This window comes from Rhopalosiphum maidis, chromosome 2 (genome assembly GCF_003676215.2).
Source record: "Rhopalosiphum maidis isolate BTI-1 chromosome 2, ASM367621v3, whole genome shotgun sequence".
NCBI lineage: Eukaryota > Metazoa > Arthropoda > Insecta > Hemiptera > Aphididae > Rhopalosiphum > Rhopalosiphum maidis.
The window spans coordinates 23,475,259-23,502,008 of NC_040878.1; the positions used below are offsets into that span (position 1 = coordinate 23,475,259).

A 26,750-nucleotide genomic window follows, 5' to 3' on the forward strand; every position below is an offset into this window, starting at 1 on the left:
CTCATAATTCGCAATGACTTCATACACGGAAATATTTTTGCAAATGTCAATTTCCGCTAAACGTAATAATTATTTATTTTATGTGGATCGTTGAGGTTTCGGGGTTGCGCGTATCTACGAGTACCTACGTGTTTGTCGGTTGTACGGTTTTTCTTTTTTTTCTTTACCACGGAGGTATATGAGCGATAAGTTGTTGTCATGACTTTGGAATTAAAACGTCATGACGGTAATACGTTAATAATAGGATACAAAATACCGTTCTAGGGGTGGGTATTGTGGTGGGAGGACCGTTTTGAATGATCATTGCCGCCGCGTCAGTTAATGTAGTGTTGACATGCACTCGGCGGCGGGCTCTGCACCACACTTATATATATAGGTAAGCGTCGTGTCGCGCGGCAAACCGTACCGGCGGCGGCGTGTTTACTAGCGTGACACTACATCATCGGTGAGGTATCTATAATAGATATATACATAAATGTTGTGTGTGCATTTAAATTGTATTATTATTATATTATTGCTCTATGATAATGTATATATTAGAACTGTGCGATAACAATAAAAATATTAAAACGTTTTTCTTGCAATCTAAATAACGAAAAAAAGACATTATAAAACGAAAATTACCGGTTGAAGTGAATAGTCAACGACAGAAAAAGACCCATCGGCGAAACGCGATTCTATAATGCTGACATTTTTGAAGCTCTCCCGTTTCGAGTGCACGACAGCTGCTAGCCGGTAGGTAGTATTACGCCGCCTAGAAATCGTAATAATAATGTTTAATATTTTAATCGATCGTTTTCTTAATTGCTCGTCGTTGCCTTTGAAATGTAAACCAACGTTGGCAATACAATTTTTATATTCTACAAATATAAATAAGAGCACACCTCCAAACTTATATACAGCTGTATCCATAAAAGAAACGAATATCAATCCGAAATGTAATACACAAAACACAGATAATTACGAAAACTGAAAAAATGTATATAGTATACATTATGTCTGTAAAATGTCGTTTGTTCACAGCATTAGAAAAAATATTAAATAAACCATTATTTATTACAAATAAAACTTTGATCACCTGTGGTACTCCACTCCGTTTATCTAAACTTAATAACGTTAGTAGTTTATTACTTATAAAGTTATAACTTATAAGTAATTAATAACTGGTTTAAAATTTGATTTTTATATATCAAAATTATTAGAAAAATATTTTAAAAAAATAATAATAATACAATAAATTAGGTACTCATAAAATATAAAAATTGAAAAGAAATTAAAAATGTTCATTTATTTAAAAATTTAAAAAAATATATATAAATAAATATGTAATCTTAAATTAATAAAATGACTATATCATATATTATATATTGTTCAAAATCTAATCACTAATATATTAAGTAATAATCTCAAGAAAGTTTTTTCATTTTGCTAATACGCACTTTATAATGTAAGTATAGATATACATATAACGTTAACAATACGTATAATATTTGCGTACATAATTTTTACCTAACAATAAATTTATTTTATTCAATCTATCGCTTCAGAAGAAGTCGATTGTTATTAATTAATTTTTATTTCATTTAACTAAAATTAATAATTTATCATAAGGTAGGAGAAGGGGATTGAAACGTCTAGAGATTTGAAAACTTTTTTTTCAATGGGGTCCGTCCGTACTCATAACGCGACAACCATAAAAAATTCATTTTTATTTTTTTGTTTTTTTATTCATCGTGAGACCGTATTATATTATTATACGGTCCGGGAAAAAGATCGCTCGCGGTTATATCACGTGGAGCGAGTACCAACCGACGAGGGACATACTCGATCCGCAGCAAAAGCACGACTGAATATAAGCCCTGCTTTCGTATCCCCTTTCGAAGAGCGCGGTGCAGCGGAACGCGTTTTTCGTATATAATACAGTATTATACGTCCCTGGCCCACAATAATCATAATAATAACGACACGACAGTGGTGGTGGGAAACACACGAGAACTGCAACAAGACCGATTTGTCAGCATTATCGAAACGACTCCGAGACCGCGTATATAATATATATATATATATATATGATGCGTGTTTAAGTTTAACATTTTCGTGTGCGAATAATTATTATTCACATCCGCAATACCCTCGATTCAGTTTCAAAATTATCCACAAAAACGCGTATATGTGTATAATAAATACATATTATACGTATATTTGATAAATTTATTTATTTATACATTTATACAAGAGTAGAATCCGATTCAAAATATTTTATACAATAAACAAACCAAAATTTAAAATATTCCAGTGACGGTAAAAATTTAAAAATAAAAAATAAAATATTAATAAGATGTCATTGAAATAATATAGTAAAAATAACAAACTAAAAGTAGCAATACTTATAAATTATAATAGTAATAATAAATAAAGCGAGAACTGATGAGTCCTCGTTGGCCAGCGTCGTCATCCTGTGAAAAAGATTATTTCTAAAATAACTTTTAGTGCAAATTAAATAGATAATGAATGGAAATATTGAAAATTCAGAGGAAGGGCGAGGAAATGTTATATTACTCAATAATATTGGATCATCTATATCGGACAATAAAACACAAGATTACAACTAATCCTTTATTGTGCCTATGCCTTTTAATATTAAAAATTGGTTTACACGGTAAAAACAAACGTGTTTAGACCATCGAGACAGATGTCGCACATGTAAATAATAATAATAACATTAATGATTTAGTTCGATTATCATTTATTGATGTTCGTTTATATTATTGTAGACGTTTTTGTAACATAAGTAGAAATACTTTAATATTAACTATCTATTTTAACCAATCATCTATTTTTCTATGATTATACATAGTACTAATTAAATCTCATCTTTCTTAACAATATTTTAAGTATATAATATATGTACTTCTTATATTATAAATAATCTGTATTATTCATACATACCTATTATAATACATAAAATAACACGCGTGCTGTGCCGGCCGTTTAAACGCCCGTTATTTGATTTCTGTATATAATATCTCTCAAACAAACCCTTTTTTGCCCATTGTCTGATAATAATTTAGTATTTTACTATATATATATAAATACACTTTCTTATTGCTACACCCTTCACGTATACTACCCCGCAATCGCCATTCGCCGCCGTTAGGCCTTTCGAATGTATCACCACGGTATTATTAAGTATAGCTATACATTTTTCCTCTCTCTTATTAATTTAAAAGTCAGCAAGCGATTTTTAATTAAAAAAATACTTAACGAGCCGAGAAAAACGGATCTTTGGCAAATTAAACAACAGATTGACGGCGGACGTGAAAGAAGTGGAAAAGAACGCGTTATTGGTATTTTTCCTCCCTCGTCGTAACATAATTATTGATAAAACAAAAAAAAAGTAACCGATCGAGATCGCGAACAGCAGTCAATTAAAATTTGAGATGGGTAATAAATAATAACGAAAATAATAATTAAAAAATACACGTGACGTTTCGTTATTGGATAAAAACGTAAATAATAAATAATGAGTATACGAAATGTATTATACTTGACGAACGAAGCGTAAATACAAAATACATAAATATTATTCCAACATAATGATATGGGGCGACTATGTACCCCCCCCCCCATCCGATCGTATTGTTTCAATGCAATTCAGTAATATCGTACTTATCATTATACTGTTCATCATATCACAATAGGTAGTATTATTATGTTATGAACTGACAAATTAGATTTTAAAGAAAAGTGTCACTTTTTATTTATTACTTTGTCTTAACATTAAGAGCTTTTACAACACATAATTATAACTAACAAATGAATTGTTTTTAGTTAATATCATCAGATTTTTATTATCACGTAACACGTTGAATTGTTTATCTACAAATTCAATATTCACTATTATTTTGTAGATTTGTTGTAGTTGATAACATGTATAATGGCGGATTTTAATGCCAAACTGATGAGGTGAAATTCTTTTTAAATAGGGTGTCATTTACGCGTGTATGCCTTTGATTGAGCAATAGACGTTTTTGATATTATGTTATAACTAGGGATGGGACATATTTAAATGAAGTCAAACTCGAATCCATGTTTTACTCGTGTGTTTTTTTATGTCTCGAGTTCGAGATGTTCGAAATCCCATCCCCGGTTATAACGCTCTGGCGTGAAAATAAATCATTATAATTACGCATTGTAAGAATTGTTATTAATTATGTGTACGTCGTGCACGCAGGTCGACGTCAAAACGCAAGTCATCGGGTGACGGAGCGGCGGCCTGCAACAAGGCCCAGTCAACCGTGGACGAGACGTTCGCGCACAAAAAAAGGAGACGAGCGCTGAAACAGATGCAAGAGGTGGCCGCGGACAAGGACAACAACAAAGGCTCGTCAGAACAGCAGCAGCAAGACAACAACAACGGCGGTGGCAGTGCGGCGGTGGCGCAAAAGACGATGGTGCTGCCGAAGAAACGACCGCTGGCCGGTCAGCCAGCCACCGGGACGGCCACGGCGGCCGGACAACAGACGGCCGCTACCGTGCCGAAAAAACAGGCAAAGGCCAGCGGCGACGAAGTGGTGGACGACGAGACACTCATACGCGAAACGGAAGCGGCGCTTAAGAGCCTATCGGGCGGGTGGCCGGGCGCGCGGCACTCGTTTTACCGGACAGGACACGACGATGACCGGTACGAGTCGCCGGCGTTCGTCAATCTGTTCGACGAGAAAAAAATCGGCAACGGCAGCGGTGCTCATCCGCCGCCGCCAACGGCCACCAGAGTGGACGAGAACAAGAACAACACGAGCGACGAGAAACCGACGCAGCAACAGCCGCCGCAACAACAACGCCGCGACATCGACCACATTTTGCTCAACAAGATCGACAAAGATTGCGAGCACAACAAAAAACCGGACAAATACGCTCCGTCCAAATACGAACCAGACTTTAACGAACTGGTAGACGATTCGTCGGACGAACTCGAGATCGATATGTCGGCCGACGGCGGCGGTGGCGACGGCGGCTGCAGTGGCGACGACGACAGGGGCGACGGCGGTGGTGACGACGATGACGACGACGACAACGACGACGACGACGAGAGCGGTGGCTGCGGCGGACGCGGCCGCGGCAGAGGTCACGCCGGCGGTGACCGGCTCCGGCGCAAGATGGACGTGGACCGCCGGAACAACAACAGTCACGTGCGCCCCAACGAGATGATGACTTCTCTGAAGTCCGAGACCGAGTCGTCGTCGTACGACGCGTACCTGATGGACAAGACGGCGTTCTCTGCGTTCCGACCGGTGGCCAGCGGTGGCGTCGGTGAGCCCAAAGACCCGACCCGCCTGGACCTACCCACCGCAGTCGGCGCGGCCATGTCCCCACTGGGACCGTACCCGCCGGCCGGCGCCACTTTCGTGGTCGGTTACACAGTGCCCGGCGGCGGACTCGTGTCCAACGGCGTCTCGGCGGCGGGCGGGGCGGGGCACGGTTCACCGGTCAAGCATTTATTGGCCAGCGGAAACGCGGTTGGTGGCAATGGCGGTTCGGTAACGCCGGTCAAGCCTGTTTGCGTAAAATTGGAAGACGACGGGTGCAGCAATAACGCGGCCGACTGCAAAACGGACGGGGCCGTCATCAAGATGGACTCGCCCAGTCCGCTATCCAAGCAGTATACCATACTTCAGCCGGCTGGAGCCGATTCTAGGGCGGCTTCCGCGCTCCAAGACGTGGCCAGGGAAGGCGTACTAGGCGCTTCGGTGGTGAGCGCGGCGGGTGGCGATGGCCTGTCGCCGAGGATGACGTCCGGCGGCGGCACGCCCAAACTGCTTCTCGATCCAATGGACAGTGGTATGATGCTACCCGGGTGCATGAACAACAAAGGTAAGCAGCGATAAACGATACGGTTTACGGGCTCGTCGTCATTAGCGGCGAATACAACCACCAGGACGTGGCGCGCGTTATTATCGTTTGGATCCCCCACGTACGCCCCCCCCCGCGAATCCTGTCGCAATTTAATACTAATTAACATTCAAGGAGGATAGCGATGTCGGTCGACGTTGTTGACAATAATGTCGTCGTCGCACTGTACAGCAGCCGCGTAATAGTCGCGAGTGGTCGGGGTCACCGTCGGGGGGTGGGCGGGTTTAAGAGGGCATCTCCACGCCGATCACGTGCCGACTTAACCCCAAACGCAACGAACGGGTACGAGTTGTTAACACTGCTCCCGCCCGCCGTCCCTCCTGTATACCCATCACCATGCCCGTCTTAGCACTATTTTATTATAAATACCCACACCGCTGTACCCACTACTGTACACAGAGCTACAGTCTCTTAATACTGTACGGCGTACGCACGCGATGCTCGCCAGTTTCCGTTTCATCGACTTCCTCTGTCGTCGACGTCGTCGTTGTCGTCATTCTTTCTCTTTTACTCTTTCTCTTTCCTACTCGCACACAATTCTCTTCCTCTCCATCCGCTTCCTCCTATAGGATTTATCGCGTGTTCAACGTACGTATATTATTATACTACCGCGTGCACGCCACTCGTTCGGCATACAATATATATATATGTTATTGTCTCACCCGACAAACTTTGAGATAACTTATACGCGCTCGACGACAATTCCGTCTGACTGCCGTTACGATATTTTGATTTTTAAACCGTCCATTTATTGTATTATTATGCGTTGATATTAGCCACTGAAACCTTATCTATTTCTGACTAAGCTTATTCGCAAGCATACGAGTATATTGATGAAGTTTATTATAATTATAGTATTAGTGACTCAAGTAGCTTAGATCCAAATTGATTAAATGTATTTAAAAATTATCACCTTTATACCTGATAATAGTTGGATGTTTGATTATAAGAAAAAAATAATTCAGTTATTACTTAAAAAAAAGCCGTTTAATATAAATTATATTTTAGTATAATACTTTTAAAAAATTGTTTAATAACGTCTAAAATAAATTGATGATATACACAACCATGACTATATACATCATACATACGTTTATAGACCAAAAATAGTTATTTAAATATTAGATATTTAATTTATAGTATGGCTATTTAAGTTTAAACTCACATAACTTTAATATTTAAAATAAAATTAGATAAAAACTATAAAATATTACTAAAATACAATACTTTAAACTCCTTTTGTTATTATAATAAATGTATTCTAACGTTTTATTTACAAGTGCTAAATATATTTAATAAACACCGTCCGAGATTTTAATGTTGTGAGAAAACATATAACATTAAGCTATTACAAGTTCTCAATCACTTTGCATGAAAAATTAATTTTAATAATTTAAATCTGTAATAATATTTAAAATATTCTTTTATTATTATATTATACAAGTACCTAAAACCTTATTAGCACGTTAATATTTAAGAAACTTATAACCATGAAATATTAAAACCTCTTTAACGTATTTAATGTCAATAAATATGTTCCTATACAACTTAATATATTAATTTAACACCGATATTTTTTATTTTTGAAATTTTCATAGTCATTTAATCTGAACTATAATTATTATTGTTTGATGTAATTCTCGTAGGTATAGTTAAATTAATGAACTATGCTACCTGAATCTATAAAACTATTAGAAATTCGATCAATAACATTACCTATTATGATTTGAAATATTTTACAAAAATAAATGCAAACATTTGTGAAACCAATCATCAATAATTTGATTAACCGTTTCGATGTACAAAAAGTGTAATAAATAACAATTTTATGGAAAATAAAAACTATAATCATACATTGTTATATCCATAAATATTTTTTATAAACTGTATATTTCAGTTTACCGTAATACATTATTATAATAATGTATTATATATTAAACTTATTTACTATATCTTATTTTCATACTCAATATTATTGCTTATCTATCCATAAAGTTTTCTTCTTTTAGCGCCATTTGGAATATGGCCATCGATGTGTGTATTTTTTAATTATAATTTTTTAGACGGCGACAGAGCGTTAAAACGATGCATTTTTAATTAAAAACAAGGGAATTATAAATAATATCTCGTAAAACAAAAATAAAATAAAAACAAACCGAACACCCTTGCCGGGGGCAACTCCCGGAATCAATGTTTCTTATCTACCCATTCAGTACAGTCGGCGCCTTTTGTGATCGCCAACGCCGAAAAAAAAATCCCATCTCTTATTCTTTTGTTTCAGACGAGAAACAAAAGATGAGAGCTCCCCTAACGAAATAATAAATATTATTATAAGCTTAAAGAAAACGCATTCGAAACAGATTACAAAGTAACTTTTGCGTTTCAGATGGAAATAAATGTCCCACGCCAGGATGTACCGGTCAAGGGCACATCACAGGACTGTACTCGCACCACAGAAGGTAATTTATCGTTACTATAATTTATACGATTTCGGGTTAATATGAATACAGTAGGTCATATTGTGTGTATTTTTCTGCTCATACATGCAGCTTGTCGGGATGTCCCCGCAAGGATAAAGTGACACCAGAAAGTGAGTATCACATATTGCATAACTTATAACCTAAAATAACATTATTATTTTTTCCTGTCGACAATAATTATTTAAAAACGCATTGTATGCAACGAACAAAACCAATCCGTCGACAAACCGGATTTTTGCTGGGGGTAGAGAGCTGATAAATTGCACCACTGCCCTCTCGTTAACCAACGTCAACGCATATCCGTCAAGTGCAACATTATACACATATATATATGTATAAATTTATTATATAGAGTTTACCGCAAATAGCTGATACACCGATAAAAACACAAACAGCAACGTACTTATTGTATTATAGAGATTTGTTTCTTTTTTCTTTTGTTATACCTACCTATTGATTATTATACTATGATAATGTACCTAATGTATTTTTCTAAATAATATGCAACAATTGATATCCACCCCGGCGACATCACACTCTCTCTACCCCTATTCTTGATCCTTGTCCGCCGATTTTAATTTTTTTAAATGTATACCTACTGTAACGATTTAAAGAAAAAAAACTTTTTGCTGTTTGTTCGTGTGTATTAAATGTTGCATGTTGCAAAATCGATTCCAATCTAATAAATAAATATATATGTGTGTATATATTGTCTTGACCAGTTTTGGCCTTGCACGAAACGATCCTAAAGTGTCCCACTCCCGGATGTAATGGTCGGGGACACGTGAGCTCGAATCGAAACACGCATAGAAGCCTGTCGGGCTGTCCAATAGCGGCGGCAAACAAACAGGCGTTGCGAGAACGGCAGAAAAAACTGTCACAACAACACATCGCCGCGCTTACAGGTACTCCCAAAGACCTATAACGAAATGGACTAATAACAGAGAGAGAAAGAGGTCCGGGGCTCGACATTTATTAAAGAAAGATAGCATATACAACTTGATCCGTCTTTAACTTCATTAGTATTAATAATAAATTGCGCTTAACTTAAAGTCGTGTGCATTATCCCATAATATAAACAACAGACTAACAAAAGTAGATTTCATATTTTACTGTAATTTAAATTCATCGAAAATCTTAATTTTATAAAATCTTTTTTTTCTAGTGTTCACCAATCATTAATACTTGAGGGGCACCCCTTTTCCTCCTCCACAATAACGCTATTGTGTATTGACTGTCTCTTTCTAATGATATTGGCACTCGGCAACCCATATAGCAGGGAATGGGAGGGCACGCAGTCCATTTATAAATATGTCTATATGATTATTCACCCACTAACAATCGACAAAAACTCCAGATACCCGGTGATATAGCGATCTACTCTCAGCAAAACTCGGTTCGCATTATTGCCGAGAACTACGCGTCATTTTCGTTTTTTTTTTCCCATCAATTTCCAGTGTGCAACAACGGAGGACTCGATCAGCAGCAGTATAAACACATGGGCAACATCAATAAAGACGCGTACCAGCAGATGGGTGGCCACTACGGTGACCACTGCAGTGGCGGTGGTTCAACCGGCCGATCGCCAGAATACCTGACGGCGGCCACGGCGTACTATGGCCCGGCGGCAATGGGCGCCAAGCTGACGGTCAAGCCGTCCAAGATGCTGCACAAGGATTTGGACGCTAACGTACCAGATATGGAAGATGAGAAACCGGACGCGAAACAGCTGCGCCTCAAGTCCGAGATGGGATGCTGCGGCGAAGGATCTGCACCAGGAACACAAGACGACGCCATGACCATCAAGTCGGAAATGCACTCGACCGGCTCGTGTCGTTCAGTGACGCCCCCGTGCAGCCGACGCACTCCGATGACTATGTCGTCATACGACCACTGTCACGATTCCAACTCGTCATCCATGTCTGGTAGCATGGATGCCATGACCCACCATCAACAGCAACAACAACAGCAACAACAGCAACAACAGCAACAACAGCAACAACAGCAACAACAACAACAACAACAACAACAGCAACAGCAACAGCAACAGCAACAACAACAGCAACAGCAACAACAGCAACAGCAACAACAGCAACAGCAACAACAGCAGCAGCAACAACAAATCCAACCACACGGCAACGGCGGAATGTCAGGTCAACAACAACAACACGGTTCGTCCGGATCTTACATGTTGATGGACAACAACACGAGACTGCAACACAGACCGTACGAACCGCAGCAAATCAACGGCGGCAGTGGCGGCCAACAGCAAGACATGTACAACAGGTCAGTGGCCGCGGCCGCCGACCGCAACTATGCGCTGACTAACATCAACCGACCGTCGCCGTCGTATTCCACGGAAGTTCCCGCCCGGTCGCAGTACGACCATGTCCGGCCGCCGTCATATCCGAATCCACTGAACGCGGCCGTGGCCGCAGCCGCTGCGGCGTACGCCGACCGCTACGAATCCGATCAGTCATGTCAACGGTACCCGTCCGAATATGGAGACGCCGCCGCCGCCGCCATGTACCAACCACACCAGATGATCATGAAACCCGAACAGCCCGTCCAAATGGACGATGCCATCGAACCGCCACTCTATCCCAGGTAAGGGTTCGTTCTAATCACACTTATCCAATTGAAAAATGTGTATACAACTAACGATACGACAAAAAAACTTGCGCACAATATTTTATAGTGATGGGTTTTCGAACTTATTGAACTCTCCACATCCCGTATTTCGTGAAATTCGAACAGTTCGAAATCCGTTGAAAATCAATAGGCACTCTAAATCGATTACTTTAAACTCAAATATTTTGAGCAGTTTGAAAAAGAAATCAAGTTCAACGTTTACACTTATATATCTATTATCTAATTATAATTTATATTTTATAAAATATAAATAGCCGTATCCTACAATTTTATTTTTATTTCCCGATTACTAGTGACCTCTTAGGAAAAAATAATTTTTTTATTCCTAATTTTTAAACTTGGTAAATAAATAAATAATATTTATTTTTTCTATCTTTGGCAACTAGAATTACTTCTTAACGATTTATTTCATTTCAAAATCCTAACCCATAATTAATAAACTACGTAGTACGTTACACAATTATTTTCAAGTACGGTGTTTTTGTTTCGTCGCAGGCCGCTATACCAGTACGAAGGAGCGAATCCGCCCACTTCCACCGGCGGCGGCCCGGTCATCCAATCGGGTTTTCCCACAGCAGCAGCGATCAATCTGTCGGTGAAGTGCATCGCTGCTGCGAGTACCGGGATGAAGCCACTTCCGTTACCGTTGCCGCTACCGCTAACCCGGTCACCGGGCACAGTGTCGGTCATGGACCTATCCACGTCCAGCGTGACTTCAACCAGTCCACAGGTACGATTTTACTATATGATCGTCTTTTATTAACCATTTTGACCCGTGATAAAGTCATAAATACGCAGTCTTGGTGAAAAATTGGAGCTCGGAGTAACTACCATTTTATACCGTAGTTTTCTAAAAACAAATCTAGAACACTTTGACAAAGCCAAGACCTATGTGGTATTATTAAGTTCTCTGTTGACTGAAAACAGTGAAAACGTACAATTGTTATAAATATGAAAAATGTATTTCTAATGCTTGTACAGTAAAAAACAAATAAAATGATTTAAATCTTAGAAACAACACCTAGTAAAAAAAATGTATTGACTAGGTATATAAATGGTACCATCATATATTGTAATGTTTGTCGAGGTGTGGAAACGATATTACCATATAATATAGTTTCTCTGCAATTATATCGTCGATATCCAACACTACAATACACGATAGAAGTAGACGATATTATTCAGCACATTATAGCTAAATATTAAAATTAAAGCCTTTGATCTGACTGTTATTTTTCTATCGTTTACACATAGACTGTCACGTATTCAAACAGCCTGAGCCCGCATCATTACGCAGGAACCACCGGACACCGTACCAGCCCGAATACGTCGACATCCAGTCCGCAGGTCAACCAGGCACCAAGCCCACAAGGTCAAACTTTGGACCTCAGCGTCAACAGGTATGACGATGTCGTTTATGATTAACCTTTATAGCCTTTTACCGAGACGTTTACAATCATTTGTCCCCGTTACAGGGCACCTGGCAGGCTAGTGTTTCCTGGAGGAGCGCCTAACGGATACAGCAGAGAGTCGACACCCGAAAGCGGAGGTTCCCATTACATGGACCACTATAGGGACGTGAACGGTAAGTAACATACTATAATATTATCCATATTGCATATATCGTTTTTATTTATAAGTTTGAAATGATAGACATAGTTTTTCGTTTGCGTATCCATTGGTCACCCAAGTAAAAAAAACGACTAGCTGTTTTGTCAGTATAGAACATTAGTTGTAGTTCGATATCACGAACGGATAATAAACCTACCGGTGACATTATATGAGAGTATTATAGTCTTAAAATATTAAAATTTAAAAATAATTTTTTTTTTATGAATGACTAATTAAAAAATATAGTCAAACTATAATAATTAGATAATAATATAATATTATTTTACATAAAAACAATTTATAATTTTGTAATATTTTCGTGAATATAATTATATAAATAATGACCATACAATTTGAAACTGCTCAAATTTAGATAATCACATTTTTTCAACTTTTTTTTTATGACAATATATTAAACGACCTATAAAAAAATCATTCGTGATACAATATGCACAAACGTTCTGTACCCACGATCGTAGCATTCGAAACGAAAATTATTTAATACAGTTAGATATTATGTAGGAATTTATAATTGACACACTAATACATAATTTTCCACTCTATTGGTAATAAAATTCCAAATTGTATACTTAAGTCCATCTTTGCTGACACAAAAGTCGTCGAAGTCGCACATCAATCGTCTAAACCTCATCCAACGACACATATTCATTTTCTAATAATAATTAGTATACTAATTACTATAGCTAATAAGCGGACAAAATCGTACAAGCATCTTTATTTTCGTAATCACATTTATCTCATACAAAATCTTCGAAAATTCCCAATTTATTTATATTAATTATTTTCATTTAATAATTTCAATATGTATTACCATGATGTATTTTGTTAAAAATACGAGTAGCCATAAATTTCATCATATTTTTACGATTTTTCAGCTTAGCGGTAATTTGACTTTACACTAACTTTAGAGATTCTATTGAAAAAAAATTACCATTTTAAAATACCGAACAGATAATTTTTGATATTCGACTCATTAAAACTTTTGGGCACTTTGATAGAACAAAAAATACATAAACACATACCTATTGCGTGACCCGCCATTCATCACTTCAGTAATGCCACTTATTATGACTTTTAAAATAGTCAAGTATAATTTTATGCTTAAAGATCTTATGAAAAAATATAATAACTTACTCACTCTCGATATAGACATACGATAATTATATTTATTTCACAAATGCTTAACCTTAAGCCTTAAGGGGAGTGATGTTTGTTTAGGGTGTCAAACTAAGTCAATATTTTATTCACTATTTTCCGTGTACATCGCGTTATGGCGTACCAATAATATATGTTGCCATCTGTCGTATAGGTTACACGTCATTGAGCCCACATCCTGGATATCCTATGCCAGAGTACGCAAACGGGTACTCGACGCCATATAGCACGTCAGCATACTCGTGCGGCTATTCAGCAGGTGCCTACCAACAAGGCGCACCGCCCAACGGGTTCTCGCAGAATCCGTGTTACAGTATGCCACCGCCGCAACAAGACAAACTCTCAGTCTCGTCTAAAGACGACAGGTACGTGAGCACGTTTATTAACATTATTATGATTATTTAGTATTATTATTATTATTATATCTACGAAAATATATTTTAATAAATTATTAAGTTTCTTCAAAAATGTCTTTCTTGTATTTTAGTATTAATTTTATTTCAATATTATTTGTATTAAAAATATAATTATTTTAAAAGACTATCTGACTATGAGTTAAAAAGCAAAATAGTGGGAAACCTAATTAGTTTAATACAATAATAAGTATAAATAATTCCATCGAGTTGGAAAAACTACCAATCATCTCTTTTTACGTTTTTAATTCAATGCTCGAGCATATTTGTTTTAATCTCAGCTCTAAAAATAAGTAGAAAAATCTGATTCAATACATAATAATTACTTAATTATTAGTTTCAAAATTTAAAATATTTCAACCCAATATCAACATTTTATTTCACGATTTATTTATTATTGATAAATTCAAGTTGTAAACTTTGATATTTTTATTAAATATTTTACATATTTCTTTTATAATTAACTAAAATGTATAAAAAAAAATCATCTTCTTTATACAATTAACTTATTGTATTGTTAACTTGGTATAAAAATAAAATAAAAATATTTTTTATTTTATCTACGGTCTTGAATTACAGACAATACTACAAATACTTGTGTACTACAATACTGTATTGACGTATTGAATTTTTTATGTTATTTATTTATACATTTTTTTGCCTTAATCTTTATCGTGTCAATGGATTTAGACAATATTATACGTGATAATACATTTACATATACCCATGTGACCATGTTCATATTTATGTTAGATATGATCAACTTATTTTCGATTGTCACCACTATGATACAATTTAAAAGGGAAAAATAAACCATAAATATTTCAACTTTTTAAGTACCTAATTTTTTAGATCATATATTTTAACAACACATTTCAACAATTTAAGTGCATTTTTTAATGTTTTTAGCACATTAAAAGTACTGAGTTCAGTTTATTATAGTAATATATTTATAAATCATAAGACTATAAGCAACTACCCCGTATGCATAAGTTCAAAAATTGTCATTTATTACTCGTTATGACTTTAAAAAGTAGACATTTTTATTATGATGACACTATTATTTTTAATGTTGTTTAATAATAACTAATATTACTTTGTAATTGTTTTTTTCGCAATACATAATGTAAAAAGTATTATTTTAATTTTTAACTTTTTTTTAAAAAATAACTACCTACTTATGTATATAATTTAAACGTAGGTACGTGTTCTTATGACAAAGTATACCCCCCCCCCCTCACTAACATTTTTATGATTAAAAGTGATAACCATTCGTCAGACACATCCAATTAGAATTAAACGATTGAAACTTGATAATATGCTAATTAGAAAAATGATCGAGAACAAAATTGACCGTACTGGAAAGGTTTGTTAATCCTTAGATTCGTTCTAAAAAGCCCGCGTTGGCGTACTACGACCAAATATTATCTGGCATGCGGCCATACTGTTTAAATGACATGATAACGACATAATCATCGCTATCAACCACGAACGGCACGAACTGTGATATTTCAAATCGTGATCGTGCTATCGAGTGTCGACTAAAAAAGTAAAAACCAACAGTGGAAAAAAAACCGTTTGAATAGTGAATACCAATATTTTACTGAACAGTAAATAGTGAATACTAAAATGCAAGCTCAATAACTGTTCCCACTGGCCGACTGTTAAGAATATTGATTTTGTCTAGACGTAGACTCCTCGAACTGTCGTATTTTCTACGTTTGTATATCAACATAACAAGATAATTCGTTTGCTTTATAACTTTAATCTTATCCATTGAATAACTTTTAGCCGCGTTTCCAATATTGAAACCCACGACCGTTACATTTCGAAAATGGAACTGACATTTAGCGACACTTCGGAAACCTCGTCTTTCGACCATAAATCCCGAAATCACATTGTCTTACCAAAAAGTTGTGTTCTGCAAGCCATCGAAACAATATTGGAACCACGAAAGTCGACACCAGTTGGCAGAAGAGCAAAGATAAATGCCACTTATAAGGCTAACAGGGCATCGAAGTTTGTAGACTGGCTGTGTACTGACAAAACTCATTTACCAATTTATTGCAGTCGCTCTTCGTGCAAGACAATGAAAGAGAACAGTTTGAAACCGGTTTTGAATGAGATGCGACTCTGTCTGTTGGCGGGTGACTGGGATGGTTACAAAGAATTGCTATCAGTGTCCCTGAAATCGCCCAACATCAAAAGCGATTACATTTTGTTCTCAGTCCGGTCGTGTTTTGTATTGCTATTAAACCACCCATACCGTACAGCAGAAATGATTGACAATTTCATCGCATCTTGTTTGAGCATTAACGAAGAGTCCAGAAGAAAATCATATTTACAAGAATGTTTTTCATTCAGAGTTAAGTCAGCCTATACAGAAAACAAAGATATTGTCCATAAAGAAACTGAAGAAGAAGAAAAAGAAGAAGAGGTTTTTTTTAATTCCGATTTCAGTTCTGATTAAATTATCTATAATCATCTAGGTATTTCTGCTTAAATTTTTATTTGTGACTTATTACTATTTTAACCATGTATTTATAAATTTTAGGATAATTAAAAATTCTTTACCCATCCTACATTAAACAAAAGATTTAATTTAATAATTATATTTTAATGTAGGTAGGTATATTATATTAATTATAATACCTAAAATATGTTTATAAAAAAAATTAAATTAAACAACAAAATAAAAAACCTTTTTATATCAGATACACAATGTATTTATTTATTTTTAAAATATTAGTTATAAAAAAAATGTAAATGTTTATAATTTAATTAATTATACATTATATTTGTAACATTGAAACTAAAATTAAGTATGACGGTTTTTTTTTTCTTTTTAGTATTTCTGTTTGTGCAAGAAGTGATCGTTCTTCATCACAACCAGGAATTTCTTCAACACATTCACAAGAACTAAAATGTCCCACACCTGGCTGTGATGGGTCTGGTCATGTAACAGGAAATTATTCTTCTCATAGATCCCTATCTGGATGTCCTCGGGCCAATAAGCCAAAGAGTAAACCTCGAGACGGTCAAGATTCTGAGCCACTAAGGTAAATTGCACTATTATATATTTAAACTAACTAGTTACATATTTAAAATAAAATTGTATTGTAGATGCCCTATACCTGGATGTGATGGATCTGGACATGCTACAGGCAAATTTTTATCTCACAGAAGGTAAATTAAATTTTTAAAGTCTAAAGCTTTTTATTATTAATTACATTAGCCATGCTTATCTCATGATATTTAATATTAGTGCATCCGGTTGTCCAATTGCAAATCGTAACAAAATGCGTGTACTTGAAAGTGGGGGAACTGTTGAACAGCATAAAGCTAATATAGCCAAACTGCAACAACAACAACAACACCATCATCAGCAATCTGACCAAACTGGCTGTGAACCATCTCATTTAAACTCCAGTTCTTTTCTTCACCGTGGTGCACCAACTCTCAGTGTTTGCCATCCATCAGCACCAAATTTAGCATCAGGAAAAAAACCTATCCCAGCAAACGCTGCTGATTCATTGTATCATCATATGTACGGCTCGAAACAACTTCATAATGGTGAGAATAGTATTAAGTTTATCTTTTGGTAAAATTGTGGGATTTTTACAATTTTTAAAAAAAAAGTCAAATGTTGAGGAGGAGAAAAGGTAAAAAAGTTGTGGTTTTTAGATTGTAATATGGGGAACGGTGGTGAAGATCTATTTACTTTGGATGCTGAAATAACGGAATTGCAACGAGAAAATGCACGCGTCGAATCCCAAATGTTGAGATTGAAGACAGACATCAATGCTATGGAGGCTCATCTTCGACACGGGGATAAGGTAGGCCCAAGGTAGTGTCAAACATTCCAAACAAACAAAAAACACTCCAAAAAGATGCTCTAATGATATAATAATCGTACTACAACAATATTCCACAATTTTACCAAGTTATATATTAAGTAATTGTAACAATCTGATATTTTTGCATGTTTGCAGGAAACACAAATCTTATCTCAACGACAAAATTCCCATTTGAATGGGTACTATGAAAACCTAAGGAACAACATGATGTCATTTTTGGAACAAGTGAGATGTCCAGACGGTCAATCTGGTTCCGAAAAGACTCAAGAACACTTTGACAGTTATCTGACCAAGTTACAGACATTATGCAATAACCCACATTCTGATTACATGACCTATAACAATTTAACCTCGTCCACTGCAGACAACAACCGTCCCATCTTTGAAACAGTTAAATCATCCATACATGATTACAATGTGTTGCCGCCAACAGTCATATAGAACGATACAAAACACTAACTTTAATCAGTAATTAGCAAATGGACTAAATGTCTATACTTTCCAAGCGTCATTAATAGTTAATATTATATTGTTAAGCCCTATGGACATATATTATATATATATATACTTAAATACTTGTATAAATTAACTAAATTGTAAATTAGTTTATGTACGGTTTTAAATATTAATTTTGCATTTGGAACTAATTGACCAAATCTAAGTAGAAATTTGTATCTATTTAACTATATAACATGATAAAACTATTATAATACAATCAGTTATTATAATAACCGTTTTATAGGCTTAAGCAATAAATATTCTGTTAAATGTAATATTTCTATTTCAATGGTTTTTTTCATGTAAAAACATATTTTACAACATACTAAATTACTAAAATGATTTCTATAATAATAAATGCATAGTCACTTTTAAAAAAAAAACTTTATCTAAATATTAAAATGTCTTAAAAAATTCCGATGTGTGAGCATATTATTATTAATCGTGTATTTCTCTACTGTAAAACAATTTGTATACAGAGAAATCTAAACTTTTATTGTTATCCTTAATTGTAATATTCAATGTGGTTAATTACTGTTCCTTATTATATTGTTTTGCTTATGTAGTCTCATCTTTATTATCCTATTTAATTTGTATTTTTTTGTTTATTGTTCTCTTTATTAGTTATCACTTATTAATTTTGTTGATTTATTGTTTTGTTAAGTTACTAATTAAGAACTGTTAATTTTTATGTAAACCCAAAGTTGGTTTCAACTTTTTTTATGTACTATATATTGTATTGTATGCGCCAAATATCAAATTATGATAATTCTTACGCAATATACGATTTTATGTGTTTAAAGTGTTTCTATTGTTTTTGTAGTTCTATATATAGAGTTAATATTAAAAAATGAATTGGTCCATTCCTCTCATCCTATTGAAAAAATGTAACTAAGTATCAAATTACTTGAAAACATCAAAACAAATAATACAAACATTAAAAATAAAAGTTCTATTGTTACAGTTTATAACTTCAAGTTCTAATGATTAGTCTGTTAAAGGTATTATTTATAATCAAGAATTTAGTACATTTCGTAACAATTAGTTGATTTAATAGTTAGTAACTATATTCACTAATTATTAATAACTAATATATTACTAAAATTGCAAATTATTTAATCCACAATAAAATTAATTTTAAACATTATATTTTCTTCTTATAGGTAATCTACAAAATTACATTCATTATTATTGGTTAAGTATCAGTAATAAAAATAAATTTAATAGAATTATTATTGATGAGGTTAAGTATATCATAATACTTAAATAATAACGCAAAATATGTCTTCTTAAAGATTAACCTGTATGTTATTACTTATAATCTAAAATTATAATATAATGTTATGTAGTAGCATAGCCGAATGGGGGGGGGCTAAAGGGGCCATAGCCCTCCTCCGTTGCATTTTTTTTTTTTATATATTGTTTTGAAATATTCAAGTTTAAATTATCATACAAATTTTAATTATTTAAAATAGTAAATACGTTAACGCAAATCAATATTAATAAATTATTGGTATTTTTATTTTGTTGTTGTTTTTGATTTTCAATAACTCAAGTTAAAATTATTTAGCCCCCCTCACCTCTGCACCAGAAACAAATCCTGGCTACGCCTCTGATTGTAATTACCTATTGCCTTTCTGTAAGCTAAGAATAATAATACTTGGCAGAAATTGGCATCCCTATTCAGATATGTACAAAAATTTGATATGATTTATAGTTTATAGAGAAGCTAAGATTTTACATAAATACTTTTGTGAATAAAGATAAAGATAGACAACACAAAATACATAGACGCGCGATGGTTCTAGAATATTCAATAAAACGAACCGTGTAGACATTTCTAGAATTTTCGAAATAATATTATCCAATAGCGGTGCAACAACTTTGTAACACAAAGAATGCCATATATTATACATAACTACATAAGTGTCAATAGTTGTTTAATCTTAATTTTTTCTGTGTTTTTATTGTAAATAACTAAAAACAGTAAAATACTTTTAAACATTTACCAAAACCAAATAAAAAGATATCGATTTATCTTTTAATTTAGTGCCCCAAGTTCACCCCTTTTTAGCAAGTCTCTAATGCATTGTACAAAATATATTTAGAGATACAAATATTATGTCAATATAGACCAAAAAAAAATACTTCACTGAAATTACAAAATTATATTTTAATAGTAAAATGAAAATGTCTAACGAATAATGATCGAATTATATTTTTAAATGAGTAAGATACTTCGACAGCCCTATATTTCTAAATCTTATTGGTATCCGGGTACAAACAAATTCATTAGAACATTAAATGTATAACCCAACCGCACACATACACCATACATACATGAACATAAAATGCGTATATTAATTTACTACAAAAAAAAATAATTAATCTGCCTAAATTTTGAAAGTCAAAAAGTCAAAAAGCTACTAAGTTAAATAACTAAGTTTTGATTTGTCGAGAAACCATCGGCGTAAAATATAACATGGAATGATTAGACCATCCTAACAATTATATTGTTATATACTTATATAGCCGATTATAAATATTACCTACCAAGGTATTGGCTATTATGTTGTACACTTGTGTTTTCGTCGATTAATAATTGTATGAATTTTTTTGTTTCTTTATTCTCTTCTTTAATCTTTTTGTTTTGCAAACCATAATATATAACTGTCATGTTTATGTACAAAGGAGCTCATCCCGTTTATTAATAAAATAAAATATTTTCTAAAATAAGTACGTAAATGATATATACATATACTGGGTTATCCGCAGGGCCGCCGAGAACTTTGGTGGGTCCTAGGGCTGATCAATTCCTGGCCCTTTTACTTATATATATACATTATATATACTTATTTTATACCTTACCGCCTCCCCCCCCCCCAGAAGCCGGCCCTGGTTATCCATTTAACGTATGCTACTCATTATTTCAGAAAACATAGCCGTTCTTAAAAATATTTCTTTATCGTAGGTATTTTGATATTTGAAATCGTTACCAAACAACATTTTTATAAAAAAATTATATTACACTTTTAATAACAATATACATTTTTTATTCTCGCAGCAAAATATGATATGAAGTATTTCGATCTATAAAACTAAAATAGATATCGGACAACTAGTTTATTAATGGTTACTTATAAATTTATAATATCTAGTATTTACATTTTCATAAAAATGTTGTTTTAAAAAAATATATATTGTATAATGATGATCAAAACTCAAAAGTTTTGATTCAAAACTCAAAAGTTTTGATTCAAAACTTGAATGATACCTAATTTCTCAATCAACTATAATTATACAATTACATAAAATTGTTCAAATTCTTGAATACATAATTTTTGTTTATTTTAAGTATCAGCGCTAACCGATAGTTTACGGCCTTACATGACATTGTAAAAACGGCTTTTAAAATTGTAAAATGTTATATAACTAATAACTATACATACACATAAGGGCTAAGACTATGAATTTTTACTTTTTTGTTTTGTTATTATTACTAATTGTAATTTTTTTATTTAACTCTATATGGCTATTAATTGTCACTTTTTAATTTTATTTTTATTACTAAGTAATAGGTATTAATAGGTACTATTGACCATATCTTGATAAATGAATATATTAATATAATATGGTGACCACGATGGAAATAAATAACATTTAGAAAACTTACATATCTAAATAAAAACATTACTATTTATACTATAATACAAATAAAAAATGCAAAACAAAATTTTTTCTATTAGTAATAATAAAGATATTTTGAACCCCGGATAAATTATTATTATATTTTTTTTACATTTTAAAGCAAATTTGTCAATTATATTATTTTAATCAACTTTTGAAGTCAAATTTGCTTTTTTAGACATAATATGTCAAACTGTTTAAAAATCTTAAATTTAACTAAAACTTCTTATTTTTTTTTTGTATATTCTTCTTCGTTTACCTACTGTAGAACAAGTACATAGGAACTATGTCTATGTTCGGTGTAAGCAAGTATAAATAATCGACTTCCAAAAATAATCTTAAAAATAATATATATAAGTATATAACTGGTATAATAATTTAATATATAATTCCAAAATCACTCCAATAACATAATTCCCATAAAATTATGGCATAGGTGATTTTTGAAAAATATATTTTTCAAACCATTTGACCAGACACCAACTTCCTTGCCCGTAATATCATTATAACATTATCAACAACATAAAAATGTATTTCCAACAGTGCAAAAATGTTCTCAATATTGCAAAGAATGCTCAACAGTGATACATTTAAATATTTAATTACAACTTTTTGAATTGATGTTTCATTACCATTCTATCTATACTAATTATTAATTAAATACTATTATTTTATAGATTTACATGAAAAAACTATAGTTTGATATGAATGATTTTTAAGATAACAATTCATAAGCTTGATCAGTTATGCCCACTGCTCATTATACAATATGCATTACATACTATACACTATATTATGTTATATCTATGTAATATTATGTATTTGTATTAAATTATAATAACAATATGTCAATATATAATATAAAAGAATAAAAGAGTTTTATTTCCGTGAAATTATTTTTTTATACAAATTACATTTAAAATGTTGTAATTAAACATTAAATTAATATCAAATTTAAAATTAATTAAGTTAATGTTGTAATAGTATAGTATTATAACTTAATATCATATAAATACCTACTTATTAATAATTATTAAACACTGTATTATAAAATAGAGATAATTTTAGACTTAAATTTGAACACGGGAGTATTAATTTTTATAAATTAAAATAATATTTAATTATTTTTGCTATATTTAGTAAATTGAAATACCTTTTATACTTATCAAGATTTGATTTTTACAACAATTCTACTTATTAATATATTAAAATTAATGCCTTGACGATTTAGGACCACTGGTAAGCGAATAATAGGTACATAATATTATTTATTTTTATATACCATTTTTCCATAAACAACAATAAATTGTAGTTCACCAAAAGGTAGTATTTCATAGAAGTTTTTACTGGGGCTATAAAATTTAACTAGATCATGTAACCTATTCTAACCACTGAAAATTAAGTCATACCTATTCAAATAATTATCTATATTATTATAGTAGATATCATATAGGCATGTAAACAAACTCAATGAAAATAACGAATTAACGAGAAAGGCGAAGAAAATTCGCGAAAGGTCTACAAAATTGCCATACACCAAATATATATGTATATATAGGTAATGATAAAGTACGTTACAGGTGGCAGTGATGTCGCTGTTCTACGGAGGGATGGTTGGAGGCGCTCATGCCTCACTACTGTGCTACGCGAAACATATAGAACCTTCTCGATTATTCGGTCGGGCAATATAAACGAGAACAGCGCGCTATCCGGCGTCAGTTATTATTCGATAGCGTTAACAGTGCGTTTCGTTTTCGAGACACCGTTTTTAATAATAAATAGTGTGACTTTCAGTGTTACACGCGTTTTATTTTCGAGTGCGAAGTTAAACACGATTTAAAGAGTGTTTTTTTTAAATCGTTATTGAAATCATATTGCGTTATTAAAGTGTTCATATAAAACACATTTAGATTTCAGTTTCGTATTAATTGTGCGTGAATAAATCGACGGTTAACGAAATGAGTGGAAAAACCGCGATCGGTATCGATTTGGGCACCACCTATTCCTGTGTGGGTGTCTGGCAACACGGAAAAGTAGAAATCATCGCTAATGATCAAGGTAACAGGACCACACCGAGTTATGTAGCGTTTACCGACACCGAAAGGTTGATCGGCGACGGGGCCAAAAACCAGGTTGCGATGAATCCCGTCAATACGGTGTTCGATGCCAAACGTTTGATCGGCCGTCGTTTTGACGACGATAAGACACAGACAGACATCAAGCATTGGCCATTCAAAGTTATTAACGACGGTGGAAAACCCAAGATCCAAGTGGAATTCAAAGGTGAGCGTAAAGTGTTCGCGCCGGAGGAAATCAGTTCGATGGTATTGACAAAAATGAAGGAGATCGCGGAAGCGTACTTGGGCCGTAACGTGACGGACGCTGTCATCACGGTGCCAGCGTACTTCAACGATTCGCAGAGACAGGCGACAAAGGACGCCGGCGCCATAGCCGGTCTGAACGTAATGCGGATAATCAACGAACCAACGGCCGCAGCCCTGGCGTACGGTCTAGACAAGAACTTGAAAGGAGAGAGGAACGTGTTGATATTCGACCTGGGCGGTGGCACCTTCGACGTTTCAGTCTTACAGATCGACGAGGGTTCGATATTCGAGGTTAAGTCCACTGCTGGCGACACACACTTGGGCGGCGAAGATTTCGACAACCGGCTGGTATCGCATTTGGCCGACGAGTTCAAGAGGAAAACCAAAAAGGACGTGCGCGCCAATCCGAAGGCATTGAGACGGTTGAGAACGGCCGCCGAACGGGCCAAGAGAACGTTGTCGTCCAGCTCGGAGGCCACCTTGGAGATTGACGCGTTGGTAGACGGTATCGATTTCTATACACGAGTGTCCCGGGCCCGTTTCGAGGAGCTATGTGCCGATCTATTCCGGTCGACCTTACAACCGGTGGAGAAGGCGTTGGCAGATGCCAAGTTGGACAAAGGAGACATACAGGATGTGGTGCTCGTGGGTGGTTCGACAAGAATCCCGAAGATCCAGAATCTCTTGCAAAACTTCTTCTGTGGTAAGCCACTTAACCTGTCCATCAACCCCGACGAAGCAGTAGCTTACGGCGCTGCGGTGCAGGCGGCCATCCTTAGCGGTGACACGAGTTCAGCGATTCAAGACGTATTACTCGTGGACGTCACCCCGTTATCGCTTGGCATCGAGACCGCAGGCGGCGTTATGACCAAAATCATCGAACGCAACTCTACCATTCCATGCAAACAAACCCAGACGTTCACCACATACGCGGACAACCAACCGGCCGTCACCGTGCAGGTGTTCGAAGGGGAAAGGGCTTTGACTAAGGACAACAATTTACTGGGAACGTTTGACCTAACAGGTATACCTCCGGCGCCCAGAGGTGTACCCAAGATCGAAGTGACTTTCGATATGGACGCCAACGGCATTTTGAACGTTTCGGCCAAGGATAATAGCTCTGGGCGTTCGAAGAACATCGTCATAAAAAATGACAAGGGACGTCTGTCTCAAGCCGAAATCGATCGTATGCTCAGCGAGGCCGAACGGTATAAAGAAGAGGACGAACGACAGAAGGCGAAAATTGCGGCCAGAAATCAGTTAGAGAGCTATGTGTTTGGTGTTAAACAGGCGTTGGATGAGGCTGGCGACAAGTTGACGGAATCTGAGAAGAACACCGGCAGAAAGGAATGCGACGCGGTCATCGATTGGTTGGATAGAAATCAGTTGGCGGACAAAGACGAGTACGAATTCAAGTTAAAAGAAATTCAAAACAGTTGCTCGACTCTGATGTTGAAGATACACGGCGCAGGACAAGCCGGAGGAGCTAACGTGCCTCCCGGTGCTAATGGTTTCGCTGGAGGAAGAGGACCTACCGTTGAAGAAGTCGATTAATTATTCTGCTACAGTGCCATCGGATCTTAGTAAATACTATTTTGAATTGTATCCTACATTATGATTCCTACTATTTATAGAATTCACAGTAGATTTAAGTTTAAGTTAACCTTTCTTTTTTGTATTTCATAATTTATTATGTTTTCGGCACAATAAATATTTATCTATTAGCTACATACATTTTGTGTTTTTATTACATTTTTATCCATAATTGATTTGAACTGAAAAATTAGTATTGATTACATAATAATTAATATTCGATTTAATTTAAAACATTGCTCGTATATGAATTGTATATACTCAATACTCATATTACTTAAATTTAAAATTACCATCATATATATTTATATAGGCGAAATATTAGGAAATATTATAGGTATATTGTTCATAAAGAAAGTATTTAGAATAATTTCTAATGAATAATTTCCAAGTGGTTAATATTTTTACTTAAATAATTATTCAAAATATACAATATATATATGCATACTGTTAAAGTGTGGACAGCGTGCTACCATTGGCAATACGCGTAAATAATAGATGTGATATGTGCGATGTGCCTGACTATACAAACACTAAAACGCATAA

At 34.6% G+C, this 26,750-nt stretch overlaps 2 protein-coding genes across 6 annotated transcripts in view; both read left to right on the top strand.

Annotated features, from left to right (window-relative positions):
• LOC113551188 overlaps positions 1-18,925 on the top strand; it is a 234,434-nt gene extending 215,509 nt beyond the window's left edge. The window contains exons 7-19 of one of the 5 annotated variants that reach the window (XM_026953275.1): positions 4,235-5,874; positions 8,300-8,372; positions 8,463-8,503; positions 9,851-11,000; positions 11,541-11,775; positions 12,300-12,445; positions 12,521-12,630; positions 13,987-14,197; positions 17,095-17,304; positions 17,369-17,431; positions 17,511-17,818; positions 17,930-18,092; positions 18,238-18,416. In XM_026953275.1, coding sequence (XP_026809076.1) covers positions 4,235-5,874; positions 8,300-8,372; positions 8,463-8,503; positions 9,851-11,000; positions 11,541-11,775; positions 12,300-12,445; positions 12,521-12,630; positions 13,987-14,197; positions 17,095-17,304; positions 17,369-17,431; positions 17,511-17,818; positions 17,930-18,092; positions 18,238-18,277 — 4,390 coding nt within the window. In that variant the 3' untranslated portion in view covers positions 18,278-18,416. Of the gene's footprint in view, positions 1-4,234; positions 5,875-8,299; positions 8,373-8,462; positions 8,504-9,850; positions 11,001-11,540; positions 11,776-12,299; positions 12,446-12,520; positions 12,631-13,986; positions 14,198-17,094; positions 17,305-17,368; positions 17,432-17,510; positions 17,819-17,929; positions 18,093-18,237 lie in introns of all 5 variants that reach the window. The other 4 variants (XM_026953274.1, XM_026953277.1, XM_026953276.1 and 1 more) reach the window with 4 other exon arrangements.
• A 5,096-nt stretch (positions 18,926-24,021) lies between these two features.
• LOC113554978 (heat shock protein 68-like) lies at positions 24,022-26,308 on the top strand. Its single transcript, XM_026959215.1, has one exon. The coding sequence runs from the start codon at positions 24,246-24,248 to the stop codon at positions 26,163-26,165; it is 1,920 nt and encodes a 639-aa protein (XP_026815016.1). The 5' UTR covers positions 24,022-24,245; the 3' UTR covers positions 26,166-26,308.
• Positions 26,309-26,750: the final 442 nt, after the last annotated feature.